Source organism: Ambystoma mexicanum, chromosome 10 (genome assembly GCF_040938575.1).
Source record: "Ambystoma mexicanum isolate Mex_15411 chromosome 10, UKY_AmexF1_1, whole genome shotgun sequence".
NCBI classification, from domain to species: domain Eukaryota; kingdom Metazoa; phylum Chordata; class Amphibia; order Caudata; family Ambystomatidae; genus Ambystoma; species Ambystoma mexicanum.
Window position 1 is genome coordinate 154,354,584 of NC_090932.1, and position 18,890 is coordinate 154,373,473.

Genomic DNA, 18,890 nt, shown 5'->3' on the forward strand with positions numbered 1-18,890 from the left:
TGAATGTCTTCTAAGTATACTGAGTAGGCGAATGTGACAATTCCCAGTGCCTCAGCCGCGGCACAGCAAAGCAAGGTGTTGTCGCTCACCGGGGTGACATAGAATCTGGCCCGAATGTCTGAGTCACCATACTGAACATCAGCCACGAATACTCCATCCAGAGGCAAGGGCTGATCCCCGCCGAATGCGAATATACGTGCTCTCGGCGCGGTCTTTGTGGGTGGGGCCTGCATGGTATCATAATGCTGTCTGGCCATCACATTCACGGACGCACCAGTGTCCACTAGCATCGGGACAGAGTCTCCATTGACAAGTACATTGCACCTGGGCTGTCTCTTGGAGCGGGATTTCAGCATGCTCACACTGGACACGAAAAACACGTTTTCCTTGTCCTCTTCCTCTTCCTCTCCTTCCTGAGGAGTCCCTTCTCCACCCTGGTCTACCTGAGCAACGTTGGACGTCCTTTGGGGTCGGAAGAAGCCGGCTCAAACTGGCCCCCTCGGCACTATCTTGGGAGCTGGCGACCTGCACATTCTGGCGAAATGGTCAGCGCCTCCGCATCTACCGCACTTAACCCCAGTCGCCGGGCATTCAGCTGGGTGCGGGAGATCATATCCACAGTTCGGGCACGAGGAATTAGTCCCCGGCGGGCGCGGGCTCTGAGTGTTCATGGGGCGCCTCGATCCGCGGCCTCTGCCGACCGCGCAGACCTCTTCCACCCTGCCTGGGCGGGCACTAGCTTCCATCCTGGTCGCCCGCAGTTCCGATACTTCGTGGCACCTTCCCAATTCTAGGATGCGGGGAAGGGTGATACCAGGCTCACGCAGTATCTGGCGCCTCAGTTTCCCAGAGACACACCCCTGAATGAGTTGGTTGCGAATCATCACCTCAGGGTCGTTCCACGCACATGACGCTGCCAATCTCCGCAGCCGCCCATAGAACACATCCAGAGTCTCGTCATCCTTTTGTCGAGCCGTTCCCATGAGAAAACGTTCATAGTCCCCATTGGCAGAAAATGATTATGGAGAGCCTCCTTAGCCGCCGCAAACGACCCATCCACCGGCTGCAGGGACAGAAACACCTCATGCACTGCTGGACCAGCGGAGTACAGGAGAGTGGCCAGCTTGCCGTCATCACTTGTCTCCATCGTGGCCCTAAAGTACATCTCCAGTCTATCCATCCACATCTTCCACCTCTGTCCCAGACTTGAAGGAGCACCCGAGATATCAAACTCAGGCATTGGCTGTAGGGACCCAGGTGGTTTCGGCGAGGGTACAGGCGGAGGCGCAGGAGCAGCAGCAGCAGCAGCTGCAGCAGCTTGACTCATGGTGGACAGCGCACAGGCACCCCAGAAGTTATAATGAATGGGGCCGCAACTCACCACCAGCAGTCAGGTTCGAAGTCTGCCTCTCACCAGGCGCGCTCTCCGCAGAATTTTCCACTCCAGCCAGCCAACAGACCATGAAGTGTCCAAAATTGAGCAGGGGAAAAGGCCCCCAATACGTTCAGCAGGTTTCCCATGGAGTCTCACCCATCTCCTCGGTGAGAAACAGTGAAAGTGTCAATGATTCATTCTGAAAATGACATTTATTGCCTCCAGCGACCATCCGCCGCTGGAATTTCCAAAAATTGAGTCCGGATGGCTCACCGACGCTTCGTTATGAAGCCGTGAGTCTCCGAGGCCTATTTATCAAAATGGCCGCCGGCCGCGTGTGTCGCTTCCTTCTCCGCGGTCAGAATTCGCTGGGGCGGTCACGTATGATCATCTCCGCTCCCAACGAACGTCTCCGCCTGTTCCAGGAAGCGATCCCGGCTTCGTCGCCACTGTTGGCGGCCTCCGGTTGCCGCCGTCCGTGAGCCCCCCACCCCCCGTGACAGAGAGACACGGAGACAGGAGTGCTTCCAGTGTGGGCTCCCCGGTGATTGTGATGTCACCGGGAACGCCCCGTTTATTTAACAGCGCACGCGACGGAGTGCACGTCACTCCGTCGCGTGCGTACCCTTAAAGGGCAACGCCACACCAGGGACCTTCCACCTGTGTTTGCCGGCAGGGGAGCTCCAGCCTGACTTGAGGTGAAATAACCTCATAGAAACGGCTGCTCCCCCTGCTGGTGGAGCTTACCATCATCCACCCTTGCGCTGGACACACGACAGAACAGGAGGCGGCCCGCCAAAACAAAGAAGCACACATACTCCCTCCACTAAACAGAAACCCTGTATTAATGTGGGGTTACAGAAGGTTTTGTTACCAGCATTCCTCCACTGCCTGTTAAATATTAGAGGGTGCAAATACATGTTTCGCTTATTATGTAGGATCTAGCCCTTGTTCATATTGTGAAAGTTAGGTATACTTCACTATTGAAAATTTCAGTGGAAGATATCAGTGTATTGATCGTTATACATCTCCTCGTCTACCCTTTCAGTCACATAAAATATAGTAAAATGTTGCCTAATGAAATGCCTGTCGGCTTTGTTCATTGATTCGGGTGATGCATACTAAAAACCCAAATGGATTTTAAGTGCCTTTACAAGGAGATTTGTTTAAGCAATCCGTATGAAGTAAACCATTAATTACTTTTTTATTTAAATCAAAGGCTGGGGAACACAGCGTTCTGGTCCCTGGCATAAGTGGGGCAAGCCTTATAACATTCTTCTGAACCAGTTTCCATATGCGTTGCATAAAGAGGTGCAGATTGTGGAAGATGTATTTTTCTCAAGAAGATAATCTCCTTAGTCGGTAGTAATGAAACGTTCCTATGCCTGCATATTACGGCTCTGTGCTTACCAACCAAAACTGCCCCTAGATGTATAGGTTTCACGTTCCAATAAGACAGTTTAGGGGCTAACCTCCATCTCTGTGATTATAAGCAACAATTGCACAATTTGCTCTAGAAACTCTAATAGCTTAAGCATCTGTATTAGATGACCCTGATTTACTACTCCAAAAATTACCACACAGATATGGAAACTTCTCAACCTCCTTTAACATAGCTTTCCTAGCGAGATGGCCAGTTTAGGTGTGTGCGTATTTTGCACATCCCACATTACATATGACTTAATGCCTGATCACAAGCTTGGTGGTAGTGTTCAAACTACCAGTAATTACTGTTAACTGGGATTTTTACTGCTGTGCCAAGCTATGGTATAATCATTTATTTACCTAATTTTCCACTTGCTTTTGTGCAGTGGATTTCTACCACAAAAACAGTTCCACATGCGGAAATTGATGACTTCCATGAAGTCCTATGGGACTCCAAAATGGATAATATGATGATATGATATGATAGGTTATTTATAACATGCTTAATACCCAGAGGTTTCTAAGTGCGGACCTGGGGATCGAACCTGTGGTGCTCTGTGTCGTCTTGCTTCCAAGGTGAGTACGCTGCCCCTGAGCTATCCTCCCGAGACTGATATGGTCCGCATTACCTGTAATCATGCAGTCCTAGTGGGACCCCCAGTCATTACCACATGCAGTGAACGAGTTTAGAGGGATTGCCTGGTGTAATGCCTCCAAATTCATAATCTGATCCTGAGTCTCATTCACTGCTAGACCCTGATCTGTCATGAAGCCATATCCATTAACCACCTTGTAAAATAAACAGTGTGACCTGTGAGTGTGACATTATCTGAATATTCGAATAATACTCTGTTGATTGCCTATAAAAAAAGGGTGTCCTGAATTTCTTTGAGTACCAACGCTAGTCTATTGACTGTACGGAATCAAAAGTAAGACTCTGACACAGTGGCATTATGGTGATTATTAAAGACTTTATTGATCAAATTAAAGAGAGGGTTGGGGAAATCCTACCTATCCCTAGCTCTAAGAAGGGGTTCCACTGCCTCAACAGAACTAAGGAATGTCTTTAGTCTTAGACTTGCACTTCTCATCAGTAATCACCTTCTCTTTTATAAGTTCCTAGATTCTTTAACTATACTTTTCATATATTGGTTCAGCAACCCCTCTTCATTCGTGTTAGTCTCTTTTCTCAGTCGTCCCGGTGTTCCAGCTCCCTTGTTTGGGCTTACCAGGTTCATCAGCGGTACGCGGAAGCCGCCATGATACGCCCAGCCATCCCAACCTTGCTCTCTGGGCTCATCGGTTTCCGTCAGCTGCGTCCTTCGCGTCTCACTATTCTCGCGGCGGCTTGCTTGCTGGCTGGGAGGGTGTCTCGTCTGCTCTACAGTTCCCACTTGGCCTTCTTCACCTGACAGATCCTGCTGTCCCTGGCACAAGCGCAGCAAACCTTCCATTTCCAGACTTCACTGGACGGCACCTCCAGCAGCTTCTCTGCTCCGCACTGCAGCCTGCTCTCCTTCGGTGTCCTGACTGACATCGCGAGAAGCAAGTTGCTCTTTCTCTCCAGGTGTGGTGTTTTTAAATGTCCCGGCACCTGTTAACATTTTCCATACAACTAGAGCACTGCATTTGCTTTCTGGTTCTAGTGCTCTTTATTACTGCAGTCCTCCTCCGAGTCTGTGTTACTAAGCATAGTGGAATGTAAATACAGTTGGAGATTGGTCATGACTAGAAGTTCTACACCCACACTACAGTATGCCCTTCAGGAATATGGAGGCAAGTGGGTGTTAACAGAGGGTAAATAAACAGGGAAATGCCTGCCTTGACCATGCATGACACCAGGAGACATCAGGCGAGGCTCCCTGGCGGAGGGCATAAACAGCAGCGGTGTTTGGACCCCAGTGGCCCTCAGCCCCTGGGAGAGGCCAGGGGCCCTACTCAGAGGAGGCCTTTCCTGAGAAGCTGGACCACTGGAGGAAGGCTAGGAGCTCTGATTCCAAAATATGGGATGCACCCTCTCAGAAAATCTGTAATTCAGGGGTCAACCATAATCTAAACCAAAATAACACGGGCAAATACTAGACCTCTTTTTGGATTAGGCTTAATCCCAATTTGTAATAAATGGGAGCAGAGGGGCAACTTTTGGAGAGTCCCAATAGTTTCTTCAAACATATCCAGACTCATGTCATTTCATTTTGAGTAGCCCCATAATTCTGCCCCATAGTGGCTGCTGGTTTTGCCTAAGCTGAGAGCATCTTGATTGCATGCGAGATAGCACCCTGGCCATGCAAGTGAAAAAACCTTATGATGCCTCCCCCAACGTTTTCTATGGTCAAACTAGATTTTAGTAACTTGGGGGTTCAGTCTCCTGTATCATTTAGTCTAACACCCAGATAATCGTAGTTGTGTAAATTTTCGATTAGTGAGCCATTTATAGTCGACAACACTGCAATCAACTTTTTATGTCTGGGTCTAAAGACCAATATTTTAGTCTTAGCCATATTAATCTCAAGACTCAGCTCTATACATTTCTTCACAAAAGCCTCCAGTGTGGATTTAAGGCCCTTCACGGACGTTGATGGCAAAACGGCATCGTCCACAAAGAGGAGGATTGGGCAGGTCTACCGGCCCAACTTCGCAGGATACAAACCGTTACATTTTACATGGAGGACTACCTCATTGATGTATATCAGGAAAAATAGGGGCGCTAGGACGCATCACTGTCGAACCCCCTCTAACTACTGCAATGGGATCTGTGAGGTTCCCCCAGCCCCCAACATACTTTGGCAGAGTTATCAGAGTAGAGCTGGATCAATATCTGGAGAAGCCCAGCTGGGATCCCCCTCCTGGCAAGAATTACCCACAGGGTCGCTCTCGAGATCCTATCAAACGCGGTCCTGAGGTCAATGAATACTGCATATACCCTCATCCCCCTCAATATCATGTATTTATGTGCAATCAAATAGAGCCAGAACACCTGGTCCAGTGTGCTTAGCCCAGTAGAAAACCATGCCTGCAATATGTTGATAACACAATTCCTGGCCACCCATTCTTGTAAATGTGCTAGTAAGGCTTTAGCAAAAATGTTCCCCACCCCATCTAGCAGGGAAATTGGCCTGTAACTAGATGGATCACTAATCCCTCCCTTTTTATAAAGTGCAATGGTAGCTTTGCACCAAGAATGGGGAACCCTATTCTGTTTCAGACAGGCATCAAAAACTGGCATAAGATTGGGGCCCAAACCATGACCTCCTCTCTAAACAGGTCAACAGGGAGCAAATCTGGTCCCGTGGCCTTCCCTCCCTTTTGCGAGAGTATGGCATTGCAAACCTCCCCCTGTTTCCCCCAGTTGCAGCTGTATTGATTCATGCCCATTCACATTCTCATAATGGTCAGGCAAGGCATCAAATTCCTGTGTTGTTGGATCCAAACTGTATAGTTCCTGGAAGTGCTGCATCCAGGCATTGGCAGGTATCTGTTACCAAATCCCTTGCTTGATCATTGATGTTCCTGCTTACTAGTCTCCAGAATGTGCGGCAGTCGCTAGAGTAAGAGGACACACACATTTTGGGCTTCTTTTTTTGTTTTAATTAGCGATTTACAGGCCAGCCTCCGCAATCTCAGCAATGGTTTGTCCACATTCCTTCCTTTTTCCAAGCACTTTAATACAACCGTCTTTGCCCACCTACATTCCTTATCGTACCACAAGTTTGAAAGGAGATTTTAGGGTGCAGAGCTGCCCACAAAGGCTGGAACTATTAGATATAGGATAGTAGGGATGTTTGCAATACAAGATGAAGGTAGCTCTTGGGTGCTGACAGGGGGGCAGGGAGATCCAGTTGGGGAGCCTTGAAAGGGGGGGGGCTGTTTACAAGCGCAAGATTTAGTATTTCCTTTGGCTTGTACTGGATGTTGCTTATTGTTTTGAACCTTTGGAAAATGAATACAAAGCGGATACCAAACAAAAGCAGGTGTGGCAATACACACCTGCCATAAACTCAAATTTACAGCAGATCGATTGGTCAGCGTATCATGTTTGCCATGGATAACACGGGCGTTTAGATCAGAATGCATGTTGTACAAATAGAGAACCAAGACTACTAGGTGAGGCTAAGTCATGTAATAAAAGCCATAATTCATCTATTAATGCAATCAAATCTGTTGGTAAAGTCCATGAACCCTAAACAAGATTTTCCTTGTAAAATTCAAACATATGTATCAATAATCGGAGCAAGGTTCAAAACTTGGTCTTCCAAGCACATAATAGTTCTGAAACCATATTGCATCTCAGAACTAATGCTATTATCTTTTGCTCAGGTCTTCATTGTGTAAACTATATGTGTGAAGACTTCCATTGCACCATTTAACAAGGCAATGTGTCTATATTGCATAGGGCATACCACCGAATCTTTTGAGTTGCAAAGACGGGTGAAAATTGAGGATTTTGTGGTTGGGAGTTCATTGAAGTATATTGATGGGTAAGGGGCTTGGCGGGTGGGTCAATTGACTTGCTGGAGGGATGCCCTAAAAAATCGAGTTGGGTGTATGGCTAGGATCTGAGGCGTACCTGTTTTTCACAATAGTGTACATTGTGTAAATGATGTCTGACACCCAATCACAGGGAATAGTTTTTGATGATTCACTTCTAAGTGAGAAGACGCTAAGCAATACTGATGTCAGATTATCGTCATTTTTAAATATATCGAGTGGTAAAAATCTGGGGCAAGTGATTTACCATTTGTAAGTCTAAGTAAGGCACTTACCACCTCAGTTGGTTTTATAGGAGGTCATTCATCGCAATCATTTAGGATGGGGAGATAAAATCACATTTGTGGTATTTCTCCCTTATTTATGTAGCAGCAATTTATTGCAACATAAAAATGAACCCTGGTTTGTGGTTCAATACGTGCTAAGAGGGTTATAAGGAGTGTTTGGAAGACAAACCTTTTGAGAAAAAAAATCCCAAAAAACTGTCTTTGGCCTCCACTACCTGAAGCAATTCCACCAACATGTATTTTCACTACCAAAGTTTAAGACTGTTTATGGTAGCAGCATATTGTTTTCTTGCCTCTTATGTATTATTAATATGAAATGGAGACTCGTTCAAAGTATCTAGAAATTCGTTCCTTGCCTTATACAATTTGATTGAAACATTGCAACTTGATTTTGTCTACACATAGTTTGGAAATTAAGGGTAAAGACTTGTTAGTTTTACTCCGATGCCAGAACTCTTGGTTTGGTTAGTGAATTTTTTTCCTCAAAGAAATTCTATATCAGTAATATCTTTAATCAAGCCTATAAGTGTAAAATCTGGTTCTAAAATATCCCAAAGTCCCCCCCCCCCTATTTAGGGCGACAACACACCTAGATTAATAGTTTGGTCATGATTGAAAAGAGACCTCTTTTCCCATAGAATATTTAACAGTCATGAGTTATGATCACCTTCCGGGTGATTAACTACAGTCCTATCAAGAATTTGCAACTATGTACCAGAAAATAGTCAATTGTGCTTAATGTTCTAACATGTTTAAGTTATCTTGGCTGGTCTATCGGATTTAATCCTTCCATTTACAAATCATAGTTCCAGTGCAAGTGTGAAAGCATGGAAAATGCTACCTCTTATCTGACTATTTATCTAATACCTGTATTGGCAATTTTTAGATTAAAATCTCTACGTACCGAAATAATAATAATAATATAATATGTGTAACATTTTTTATTGTGATAATTAAACCTTACACAAATTAACACATCATACTAACATATATTATAAAACATGCTAAAAATGAATTCATTTCGTTTATCACTTTGATTTCTGTATTAAAAAAAGCAATAATCAACAAATAGTGCATTAAAAAACATAGAAAAAATGTATTCATTTCATTTAACACATTAATTTCCTTTAAAAAACGACATAAAGCAATGATCAACAGAACATTCTCACCCCACATAAGCCTTGACCAGAACTCATTTTTTGAAAATTTGGTCCCAAAACATTCCCCGAATTTACTGAATATCCCAAGCATGGGGCTACTCAAGCCAGGACAATCCGTAACCCAGTGTTGTAAGGTCTCTATCTGGCCTATGGACCTACAGAAGCAACATACCAGGCTTGTGGATAGATCAGTAGATTTCCAATGCCCAGTCCTTTCCCCCGTATGCAGTTGATTAAGCTTGTCCCGGGAGGATAGCTCAGCGGCAGCGTGCGTGTCTTGGAAGCAAGACGACACGAAGCAACAACAGGTTCGATCCCCGGGTCCGCGCTTAAAAACCTCTGGGTGTTTAAGCGCGTTATAAATACGCAACTAAGACACAAAAAAAACACAATTACGCAACTAAGAAAAAAAAAAAAACAATCCCTGTAACAGCGCCTCGATGCCTGCGGGCTGTGTGAGCGCTTTATAAATGTAAAATAAATTAAAAAAAAAAAAAAAAAAATTAAAGCGCATATATATTGTGAACATTGATACAAGGGAAACTGACCAAGTAGATCGAAATTTGGTCTCTTTTTTTAGTGGGGGAATTTTGCATATTCGGAATATGTGGAATAAGTGTGCAGTCTTTCTAAAATGATCATCCAATCGTACCTAAATAGCTTTAGTTTTACCTTGCCCCCAGAAACAAACAGGATCCTCCTCTGTTGCACCCAAGACGGCCAAAATGTTCTGCATCTTAGGTTTAAAGCAGACCAGTGAGGATACTGATGACTCATTCAATATTTGCTGGAGACCAATGTACAAGGAATTGTCAGGTGGTTGGAGCATTTTGGGATAACTAAGCAGCTGTCTCCATACATACCGTGCCTTTAAGGACACCAACCCCAATGCATGACAAATTATAGAGTTTGGTAATGATGATGTCAGACCTAGCACCTTTTTCCAAAAAGTACCCTTTAGAACATTAAGGTAATTGCCTTAATCCACCAGTGAAAGATCCAGCCCACACAATAATACTGGCTCCACTTTACCCCACATAAACGTCAGTACTGGTTAAATGGAAAATGTACACATTTTGGACATCCGGTGTTTCGTCTGGGCAATATAAGGTAGAAGTTTCTGTTTAAGTGATGCCCTTCACATGGCCCTAGAGGTGGAGTTAGTAAGATTGTAACTTAGGTATCTAATGGCAGGAGCCCACTCCACTCTTTCGCCACCATTAGACCACCCGATCGAAAGCACGGCATGCCACCTAGCTAGCCGCAAGGATACAGCTGGAAAGATGACATACTGCCCACGAAAGGAAAGGGGTCTTTTTCCCTGAAATTCGTTGAGATGATCTTACCACACGATATACAACGTTCTGGAAACCTATTTGTCATCGGTGATTTCCACTGGCATTTTACGTCAGCATTAAGGAAACGAGTTGGAATACACCTTACCTGAGCGTTCCCTTGGAATGAGAATAGAGCTCTGCCAAAAAGTGATCTAGGCCCGTGAGCATTGGGATTTTTTCCATGGTCTTGAACTTCCTCCTAGAATCTTCTGCAGATTTTTTCCAACTCCATAACATATAGAGGTGGTACACAGTCAGTTATCCAATAGATTCCCTCAAAGTGTTCCATTGCTTACTCTGGGACTGAGAGGTTGCTGCCTTTTTTTTGGCATATCTAATACTTAAGGGTTACTTAATGTTCAGGAAAATCTGACTAATTGGCATCGGAACCCGGGTCTGTCCCTCGTAACCCGGCTCTGTCCCCTCCCCCAAATGAGCAGATTAGACCGTAGGGATGGTGGAAGACGCCTTTTCACAATGCAAACAATGCAAAAGGTTCTAAGAAAGCCAATTTCCAGTGCCTAACAGTGCATCACCCCAGCCAGGTCCATATTTCCACCCCAGACCATGACCCACAGTAATTCTGATTTTAAAATACTAAAGTGCTGAGTGCTGAGCAATAAGTGCAATAAAGTCAGGTAGTCTTTTGCGGTCTTTAGGTCAAACTAGCACACAATAATCATTCTGTAGCTCTCAATGAAAACAGTCAGAAATGAATGATAAACTCTTTAAATACGAGAGCAAGCGTGAGCAGGAGCATTAGATAATTAAACTTTTAAAATTAAATCGATTGGCAGCCTGGGTAACTTTGCTCCCACGCATGGCACGTTTACCCAGGGCCCAAAATATAGACATTACAAGCACAAGGCTCACCTCCAGGGAACGCAGTTTCAAATTAATATAAGCTTGCAAATAGGGAAAGCCAATGGAGCCCACTTTGGTGTGCATTGCGACGTAGGAGAGCCTCACTTCCAACCCCGCTGTCTGCCGCAGATTGCTGCAGACTGCAGGGCTTACTTTCCTTGCTTCACTGGGTGAGGAGATTTCAGCTTCTGGGAACGCTTAAAGGAGACCTGGAATGTACCACCCTCACAGAATGTGGGGACGGAGTTCAAATCCAACCCTCCAAGGTTCAGTTGCCTCACTTTGATATGAAACTTGAATGGCCAAAGTTCTAAGCCTTCCAAAATATCTTTCCTACAGGATCCAACTTCACCATAACTGTAGAGGGCCTAATTCTACCTTTGTAATACATACCAACCAAATATGGTCTTGTTTATTATTTGAAAATAGTGTTTCAAAATGGATTGTGGAGTATGATGATACTTGTAACTGTGTTGCTGCTTGTTAGTTCATTTGTGAGCCCCTTTGTGTTGTGTCTTGCCTCTCATTGCATGCCATGTCATATCGACGGGCGTCTAAATGTTATTGCATTGCACTGTAAGGTACAGACTGTTCCCAATCTGTGAATGACCGCTTCTTCTTCTAAACCCTAATCGCCAGCTGTACACTTTATTTTCTGAAAGATTAACTTTTTGTATCTATGTGCATTCCCAGTTGTAAATTTTGATTTTTGTTTTCTCTTTACAGCTTTTTGATCACATTGTCCATTGCATTGAGGATTTCTTGGAGTACATGGGTATGAAAGGCCTGATGCTTCCCCTTGGGTTCACTTTCTCCTTCCCTTGCCATCAAAATAACCTTGACGAGGTAACCTTGGTCTTTCTTTTCACTGTAAAGTAAATGATGCCAATGGAGTTGTGTGTTTCTCTGTCCTCCGGGTCTCCTCAATATGGCCCTAGTTTGACCTTTGCAAAGAGCTGACTTGGTTCTGATCAAATTGACATGGAGCAAGTTTTAAATGGGGATGTGTTTATATAGTCCTAAGAGGGCGTGAATACAAACACACGCCTGTGCATTAGGAGTAATTGCAGTAGTAAGAAACTTTATTCGACTTACATCTTCATAAGAGCAATTTACAGCCATACTTATACAAAATACACAGTCTGAAGATGAAAGCAAATACTCTGGGTTCAAGCACGTCAATCTCGTCACCAGTAAGGTTTCGGTATATATGTGGCCATTCCCTCGGAGCAGGACCAATCTCCCACCCTTGGGCGAAACAAGCGTTCCTTGTGTCTGTTATCCCGGATCTACGCAGAGGCCCCGCTCTATGAACAATCGACATGAAGTTGCTATCTGTGAAAGGTAATTATTGCACAAGGAGTTTCTTCTATTAAAATCCTAACGCTGATAAAAAGCCATCGGAAGCCTGCTTGAGCAACCATTTTGCAGGGGTTTCTTGTAACTGCAATGCTCACGAAGAGGGTCGGGCAGGTGCATGCTCCCAAATGTACGTGACTTCACAATAGATGCACTTTGTGCAAATAAAATAGCCTGAGCTACTGAAGCAAACTGAAATGAAAATCATGGCCCCGTCTTTCCTGGCTTGCATGTGCCCATTCTGCGCATTGCATGGTTCATAAACCAGTACTGCTAGATCATATTGCTTTGAATTGGTCGATTTGTGCCATGCGCAGAACTTTCCGCCAGGTGGTGTGCCTTAGGTGGGTGGGACTGCTGCAAATGGAAGCCCACCCCTGATTCATAAAGGGGTGCGCTGTCCTGTGCGGCAGTCCCTGGGCATGTTTCCACCGCGCTGGGCTTTCCTGTAGCAGGCCAGGCTTAAGCGAAAGAACCGTGCTGTTCTTTTCTGACCCTGGCTGCCATGATCTGCCTCAAATGTGAAGCATGAGAATCTTTTTCATTTGTGCTAAATTTCCATCTCTAAAACTGGAGTCGAAATATAAAAAGGTTATTTTTTAAAAAAATGTTTTTTTATTTATGAAGTGCCTCTGGTTACATTTAAAACCATTTTACACTATACACAAATTGCAAATCTGCGCACAGACCCTGGCACCTCATGCCCATGAGTCGACGGCAGCCTCGTACCCACTGGAAATCCTTTAGCAAATGGCGGTCTATGGTTTAGTAATGGGCAGTTGCACTTGCGCGTTTCTGACTCAGCCTCTAGGCTAGTGTGATGCAGCTATGAGCTACTGGCCCAATTTATATTCTGATGTTTAAATTGTGGCCAAAGGCATGTAGTGCATAAGAAGCGCTCCACCCACAGCGGAGCACATTTTAAAGCGCGCTTGATTCCCAGAAAAGGAGCACCATAGTTGCTCCAGTTTCTGCTCAAGTGTCTAAAAGCGTCTCGGTGAGCTCAAGCAGAAAATGTAACTTTTTTACTTCTCTTTGCAAGTTCCCTGTACACTACTTTTGACACGACATGTGGCAACACAGGTGCATGCTTTCTGTGAGCTGCGAGCACATGCAGCATGCAAAATGTAAAGGTGTAACTTTAGTCAATTTCAATTATAGAAATATTAGTAAAGTGGGATAAACGACTTGGATTAGCCTAACATTTTGTGAATTAGCCCCCGTGCCTTTTTAGAGATGAGTTTCTCTTTTGGAATACCTGTGCAGAACTTCCTTTCATATTCTGAACGATTTAGACTGTCACCAGAGTTCTGCCTTTGCTGAGGCCTGGTACACACAACAAATGTTCTCAATTAATTACATTGTATCGATTAATTCTGCCAGAGGGCCAGCAGACACACTTCTGTTTTAGGTGGGAAGACGGGTTACCGATTGCACACTACAGCACTATCCACAGTCTTGGAAACGATGAATAAGCGAGTGCATCTATTCGAGTAGGTCTCATATCAGTAAGCAAACGTGCAGATAGCCCAAAAGCCAAGTATCATAAACGAGTAGCGTAGAATTTCAGTCACAGGAATGTACTGGAGGCTTAGATCTCCAATCCTGTGCATTGTATACAACAGTGATGGGGTTCCATCGCAGAGACAGCTATTCTCCATCACAGGATCTTTATTAACAATAAGCTTGGAACAGAGTTGGTTGCAGGCAACACAGTCAACATTGCTGCAGTATTCTTTCCATTTCTGTTCTTGTAGGAGGAGCTTTGCTGACTGGTACTACCCCAGACCCCGCAGCGCAGTTGGGACAGAGTTGGTCGCAGTCAACGCAGTTTGTGCAGTCACGGTTACGGCCCTCTGCACCACTCTTGGATGCACATTACTTTTCAATTTGTTTGGCGTTTTTGTTTTTGGCTCAGTTCAACTGTATCATTCTAAGAACGTCTTATCATTCCATAAACGCTTCACCCTTAGTGTGTCCACCTTCTGGCTCGGTTTGAACTGTTGCTGCTTGCAACGGTAGCAGGAGTGTGGCGTTGTGACCATGGCTCCTTAAGCAACATCATAGCTTGCTTATTTTGTTGACTGTATATGAACTATTAGCTGCTTGCAACTGTTGTGGGAGTTTGGTGTTGTGAACTTGGCTCCTTAAGCAACGTCATAACCCAGGATACCTAGCTTTACCATGCTTGTTGTTTTCGTATTAAATAGCGCCCTTTTTTTCAATCCTTTTTTAATTGTTTTTAACTGTTTTAACTGTTTTAATCCTGCGATTTTGCACTTACACTTGGACCTGGAGATCCATTTGGACCAGGTTTTCTCTAAAATAAAACATATTGCCGCTTATTTGCACGCTTTCTATTGATCCTATATTAGAACCCCATTTTGGTGATAAGCCACTAAGGGAGAAGAAAGGACTGAGGGGCTTGGATAATAAACTCCCATTGCTGAGGATGCAGAAGGGTTTGAGGAGCCAAATGGTCCCCCATGATTCCTCTCCTTCCGACTGTTTGGTGTTGCCGGATACTACCATCCCTATTAATATGGGGAGGGGAGAGGAAAAACGGTCCTTGGGGGCAGCCTGTAATTTATTGCCTATTCTGGGTAACTTGTTGATTAACACAGTGGACACTGGCACCCTCTCTGGCATCCTCCCCGGCAAGGTTAATGAGGGACTGAATTGGGTATATAATGACTTCCCCTTGAGAAGTGATTGTGGTGCTTATGCCTTTGGTGACAATCCTGGTGAGTTAAAAGGCCTGAAAACTCCAAAACGCTCATAGAATAGGAAACCAGGCTTTACAAATCAAACTTTCATCCAGTCCCTGATTACCGGGCAAAGAATTATAGATTCTTATTTTAGTAAATCTGTGGGAACCAGCACCGAGATTAAATCTATAGTTCCAACCAAAGCCATGGTTTATGGATTACTCTATTATGACTAATAGAAACTGTAATGCTGATTTCAGGGAGATGCAGGATTTGAGCATTATTGAATTTGCTGAATTAGAGTTGGGAGGTCAAGAGGGTGCGGGGACGGGGGGGTCATCCAATGAGTGTGATACAGCAGACGTGCGATGCATCAATGCCTAATGCCCCAACTGTCTTGACTAACCTTTTTGAGAAAGGATGTCCTAAGGTTGAAAATGTTATCCATTTGCCCCAGGCAGAGGATTTAGACTCTTTTAGGAGATGCCAGGATGCATCATACCTTAAGAGAGGTTGATGAACGAATACGACTAACCCATCATACAGTGTCAGCTTTGAACATGGTGTTGAGTTTGTTTGTAAACCTGTACCACAATATCTGGTACTAACTGAAAGCACTTAGCCTCATATTAATGGGGTTGGGTGATAATATTGAACATCTGAGCGGGGCTAATGCTCTCTCCCACCCCAATTTTGCTGTCCATCAAATAATATTGCGGAAGGAGGGGGTTAAGCTCCTTAAGGGGGAAGTTAACACGGATTACAGTGTGATCAGTGATGACTCTGTTAAGGTGAATGTTAACAAACCAGAGGTAGCCAGTACGGGTCTAGACAAAACGAAGGAGGTTAAAAATCATACACAGAGTGTGCCTAAGAGCACTGCACCCCATGGTGTTTAGGTGGAGGATCAACCGTTCTGTAAGCCACTTGAGGTGGCCTCTTTTGGTGAAGTACTGAGGGGAAATCAAAAAGGGGTGAAAGCAAGTGGCCATCGGCCTCAAAACAGCGACTTATTCTGCTTTAAAGCAAATAAGAGCACAATAAGGGGCACAAAAAAAGCTGTATTTGCAGGCAAATCTTTCCAATTCTAGCACAGACGTATTGAGGCCTAATTGGGGCGGGTAGCTCGGGTGGGGGGAAGAAAAATTGTGTGCAATAAAGACGCCCCCAGTGGTTGAGGAATCTGTGGGGTATGGGACGGGAAAACGAAAAGGTAATTAATACCAATATATAACTCTGGGTACCCTGCCTTTATCCCAACCTTGCTCTAAGGAGGAGAAAACACAGGTTAGCAGAAATTTCACTATCCAACCAGAGATACCGTTTGAGGATGAATCGATTAGACAGGTTGTGGTTAGGGGTATTAATCCAACTGTGATTACTGTACCCCAACTTTGTGCTAAGGAGGAAAAAACCCAGTCTAGCAGAAATTTCACTACCCAACTGTGACACCATATGAGGAGGAATTGATTGGAGGGGGTCTGGTTAGTGCTGTTATCCTGAACGTGTCTATTACACCTAATGGGGGACATTATAGGAGTCTCCAAAAGGTAGAGGAGCAGAAATTTGATGCACTGAGATTCTGGATTTATCAAAGAAGGGTAAGAGCGGGGGTACAATGGTAGATTTATTACCTAATATGAACAGCACAGGTGTATTTACAACAAGGCCAACTAGGCCCAGGCTTAGGGCGGCAGATTGCCAGAGGAGCAGCATTTTAGTGCAGTGTATTTTTTATGTATTGGTTGTAATTTTTTTAATATAAAGCCAATTGTGTTTCTCCCAGTCTGGCTGATCCACAACACTTCAAGTAATTTTGAGCTGTTAGCAGTCATTCAACCCCGACAACTAAAGGCTTTGATGGCCAAACCTGTATATATGCTTGATATTTGCAAAAGCTTTGTTGGGGTGACTTTTGTTTAAAAAAAAAAAAAGAAAAAAAAAAAAAAAGGAAAAAATAAAAAAGGAAACTCGTACCAAACCCTGCGTGCTTTAGGTATTTAGTGATTCAGTCATACAACTCTCGCAGACCTATATGACAGATATACAGCTCTTTGGTCCTTCTTATCTTCCCAATTGCTCTTTAATGTGCTAAACAGCCAAAGCCTCATTGGTTTTATTGGGTCCACTTCACATTATCTTTGGAGTACTTTCTAATCAAAACACACATACACTGTGTTCAGCAATCACTTTAATATTCTACTAGATGACATTCATTTTTTAAACTGTTGCAAAAATTAGGGGTTTCTCTTTAGAAAAGTAAAGATTAAAAATGATGCATAATTTTACCATATTAAACGCATACCTATGATTAAGTCGAGCAGAAAGTTCTGTGACAAACTTGAGGGTATTCTCACTTCTACTTCCTTGGGATATTCTTCACAGGTGGCCAGGGAAAGGCCATTGCTCTTGGATCCCGTCCCTGGGGGTGGAGAAGCGAGGGAGGATCACCTGGGTGGAGGGTCCTTGGGGATTGGAAGGGAAATATACTCACGCAAGACGCAGGATTCCCCATGCCACTTCCAGGAAGAACCCTCCTTTCCAAGGACAGTAATGGGGCATTGCTATACATGTCCCCGTGACCAAGAAAAGGGTATCAGATGCCATCCGTCTAGACGTACCAGAAAGAGAGCAAAAAGGGTTAAATATAAGATAGGCTAGACATGGTATCCCCCTTTTCCTAATGACATCCAGCCCAACCCTTCTCCAACCTTTTATGGGTTACTGTAAACCAGCTTTCCTTTTTTTGTCTGTCATGCCATTCTAATACTGGGACGAGGAAGAGACTACTAGGAGTCATACACACCAACATACAACTACACCACTCTGGTACTGAGACGAGGAAGAGAGCCTCAGAGGAATACCACTACAAAGACCAGGCATGGCTCACTGATAAGCCTAACTATAGTCAGGCAATTGAAAGAGGACTTGCACCTGCAGCTCATTCACAAACCACAGGTGTATAAAAGGGGAGACGCTAAAAGAGCACAGGGAGGGAGAGATAGGTGAGACACTGCTGGGAGCCATTGGATGCAGAGCTGTCATGTGACAAGGATAGGAATACCAAGAACTGCAGAACCTGGCGGTCCAAACTGGGAGGGCGTGAGAACTGAGGCAAGAGAAGACAGCATGCTGAAGGGCGGGCCTTTTAACAAAAAGGCAGAGTGCTCGTTCTCCCATGGCGGTGCAAGAGCGCAGGAGTGTCTCAGGGGCCATGGTGGGCACCCTGGAGGCAATCAAGTTGAAGCAAGTCCAGCGCGATACACGGGGAGCCTGTAGAGGAAGCTGGTGAGTTTTAGAGATCAGGAAACCCGGTGTGTAACTGACCACGAGTGCTGTGAAGGAACCAGTGATTGTGAAAGTATACATTTTAGCGGGTCTGAAAGGAGCGGAACATGTTCTCAAAAATGTCTGTCTGAACTGTACAATGAATTAACAATCATGTAAAGTGTTAAAGGGGCTGCACACCTTGAGAAGAGAGAAGGAGCTGTTCTGAAAAGTTCCAATTTGCAAAATAGACATTTCAATGGTGTAGCCAATAAGAAACCTTTATCACTCAACTTAAATACATAAGACTATTTAAACATCGAACTGAATCAAAATAAAACAGATCGTGTTTTCTAAATTTCCGGATTAAAAGCAAATCAACCAATGGAAGGTAAAAACCAGAAATTGTGAACTGTTTTGAACTTGAGGAAGGGAACCCCAGTGCTTCTGTTGTGAAGTATTTTGAACTTGGGGAAGGGGACCGTGGGTGCTGATTCAAACTATTTCCCTTTTGTCTACCGAGCATCATTTTGAAACTTTATTATGAAACTTTTTTTTACGCTTGGCCAAATGGGTTGAAAAGAAGCTGTGAGCTGGAAGACGCCCAGACCTTTGGGTTA

At 44.4% G+C, this 18,890-nt stretch overlaps 1 protein-coding gene across 1 annotated transcript in view; it reads left to right on the forward strand.

Moving 5' to 3' along the window:
* The window catches only part of LOC138491244 (hexokinase-2), a 388,662-nt gene that overhangs the window by 314,369 nt on the left and 55,403 nt on the right, over positions 1-18,890 (forward strand). Inside the window, exon 12 of the mRNA XM_069617654.1 lies at positions 11,663-11,782. Within this exon, the coding sequence (XP_069473755.1) occupies positions 11,663-11,782 (120 nt within the window). The remainder of the gene's footprint in view (positions 1-11,662; positions 11,783-18,890) is intronic.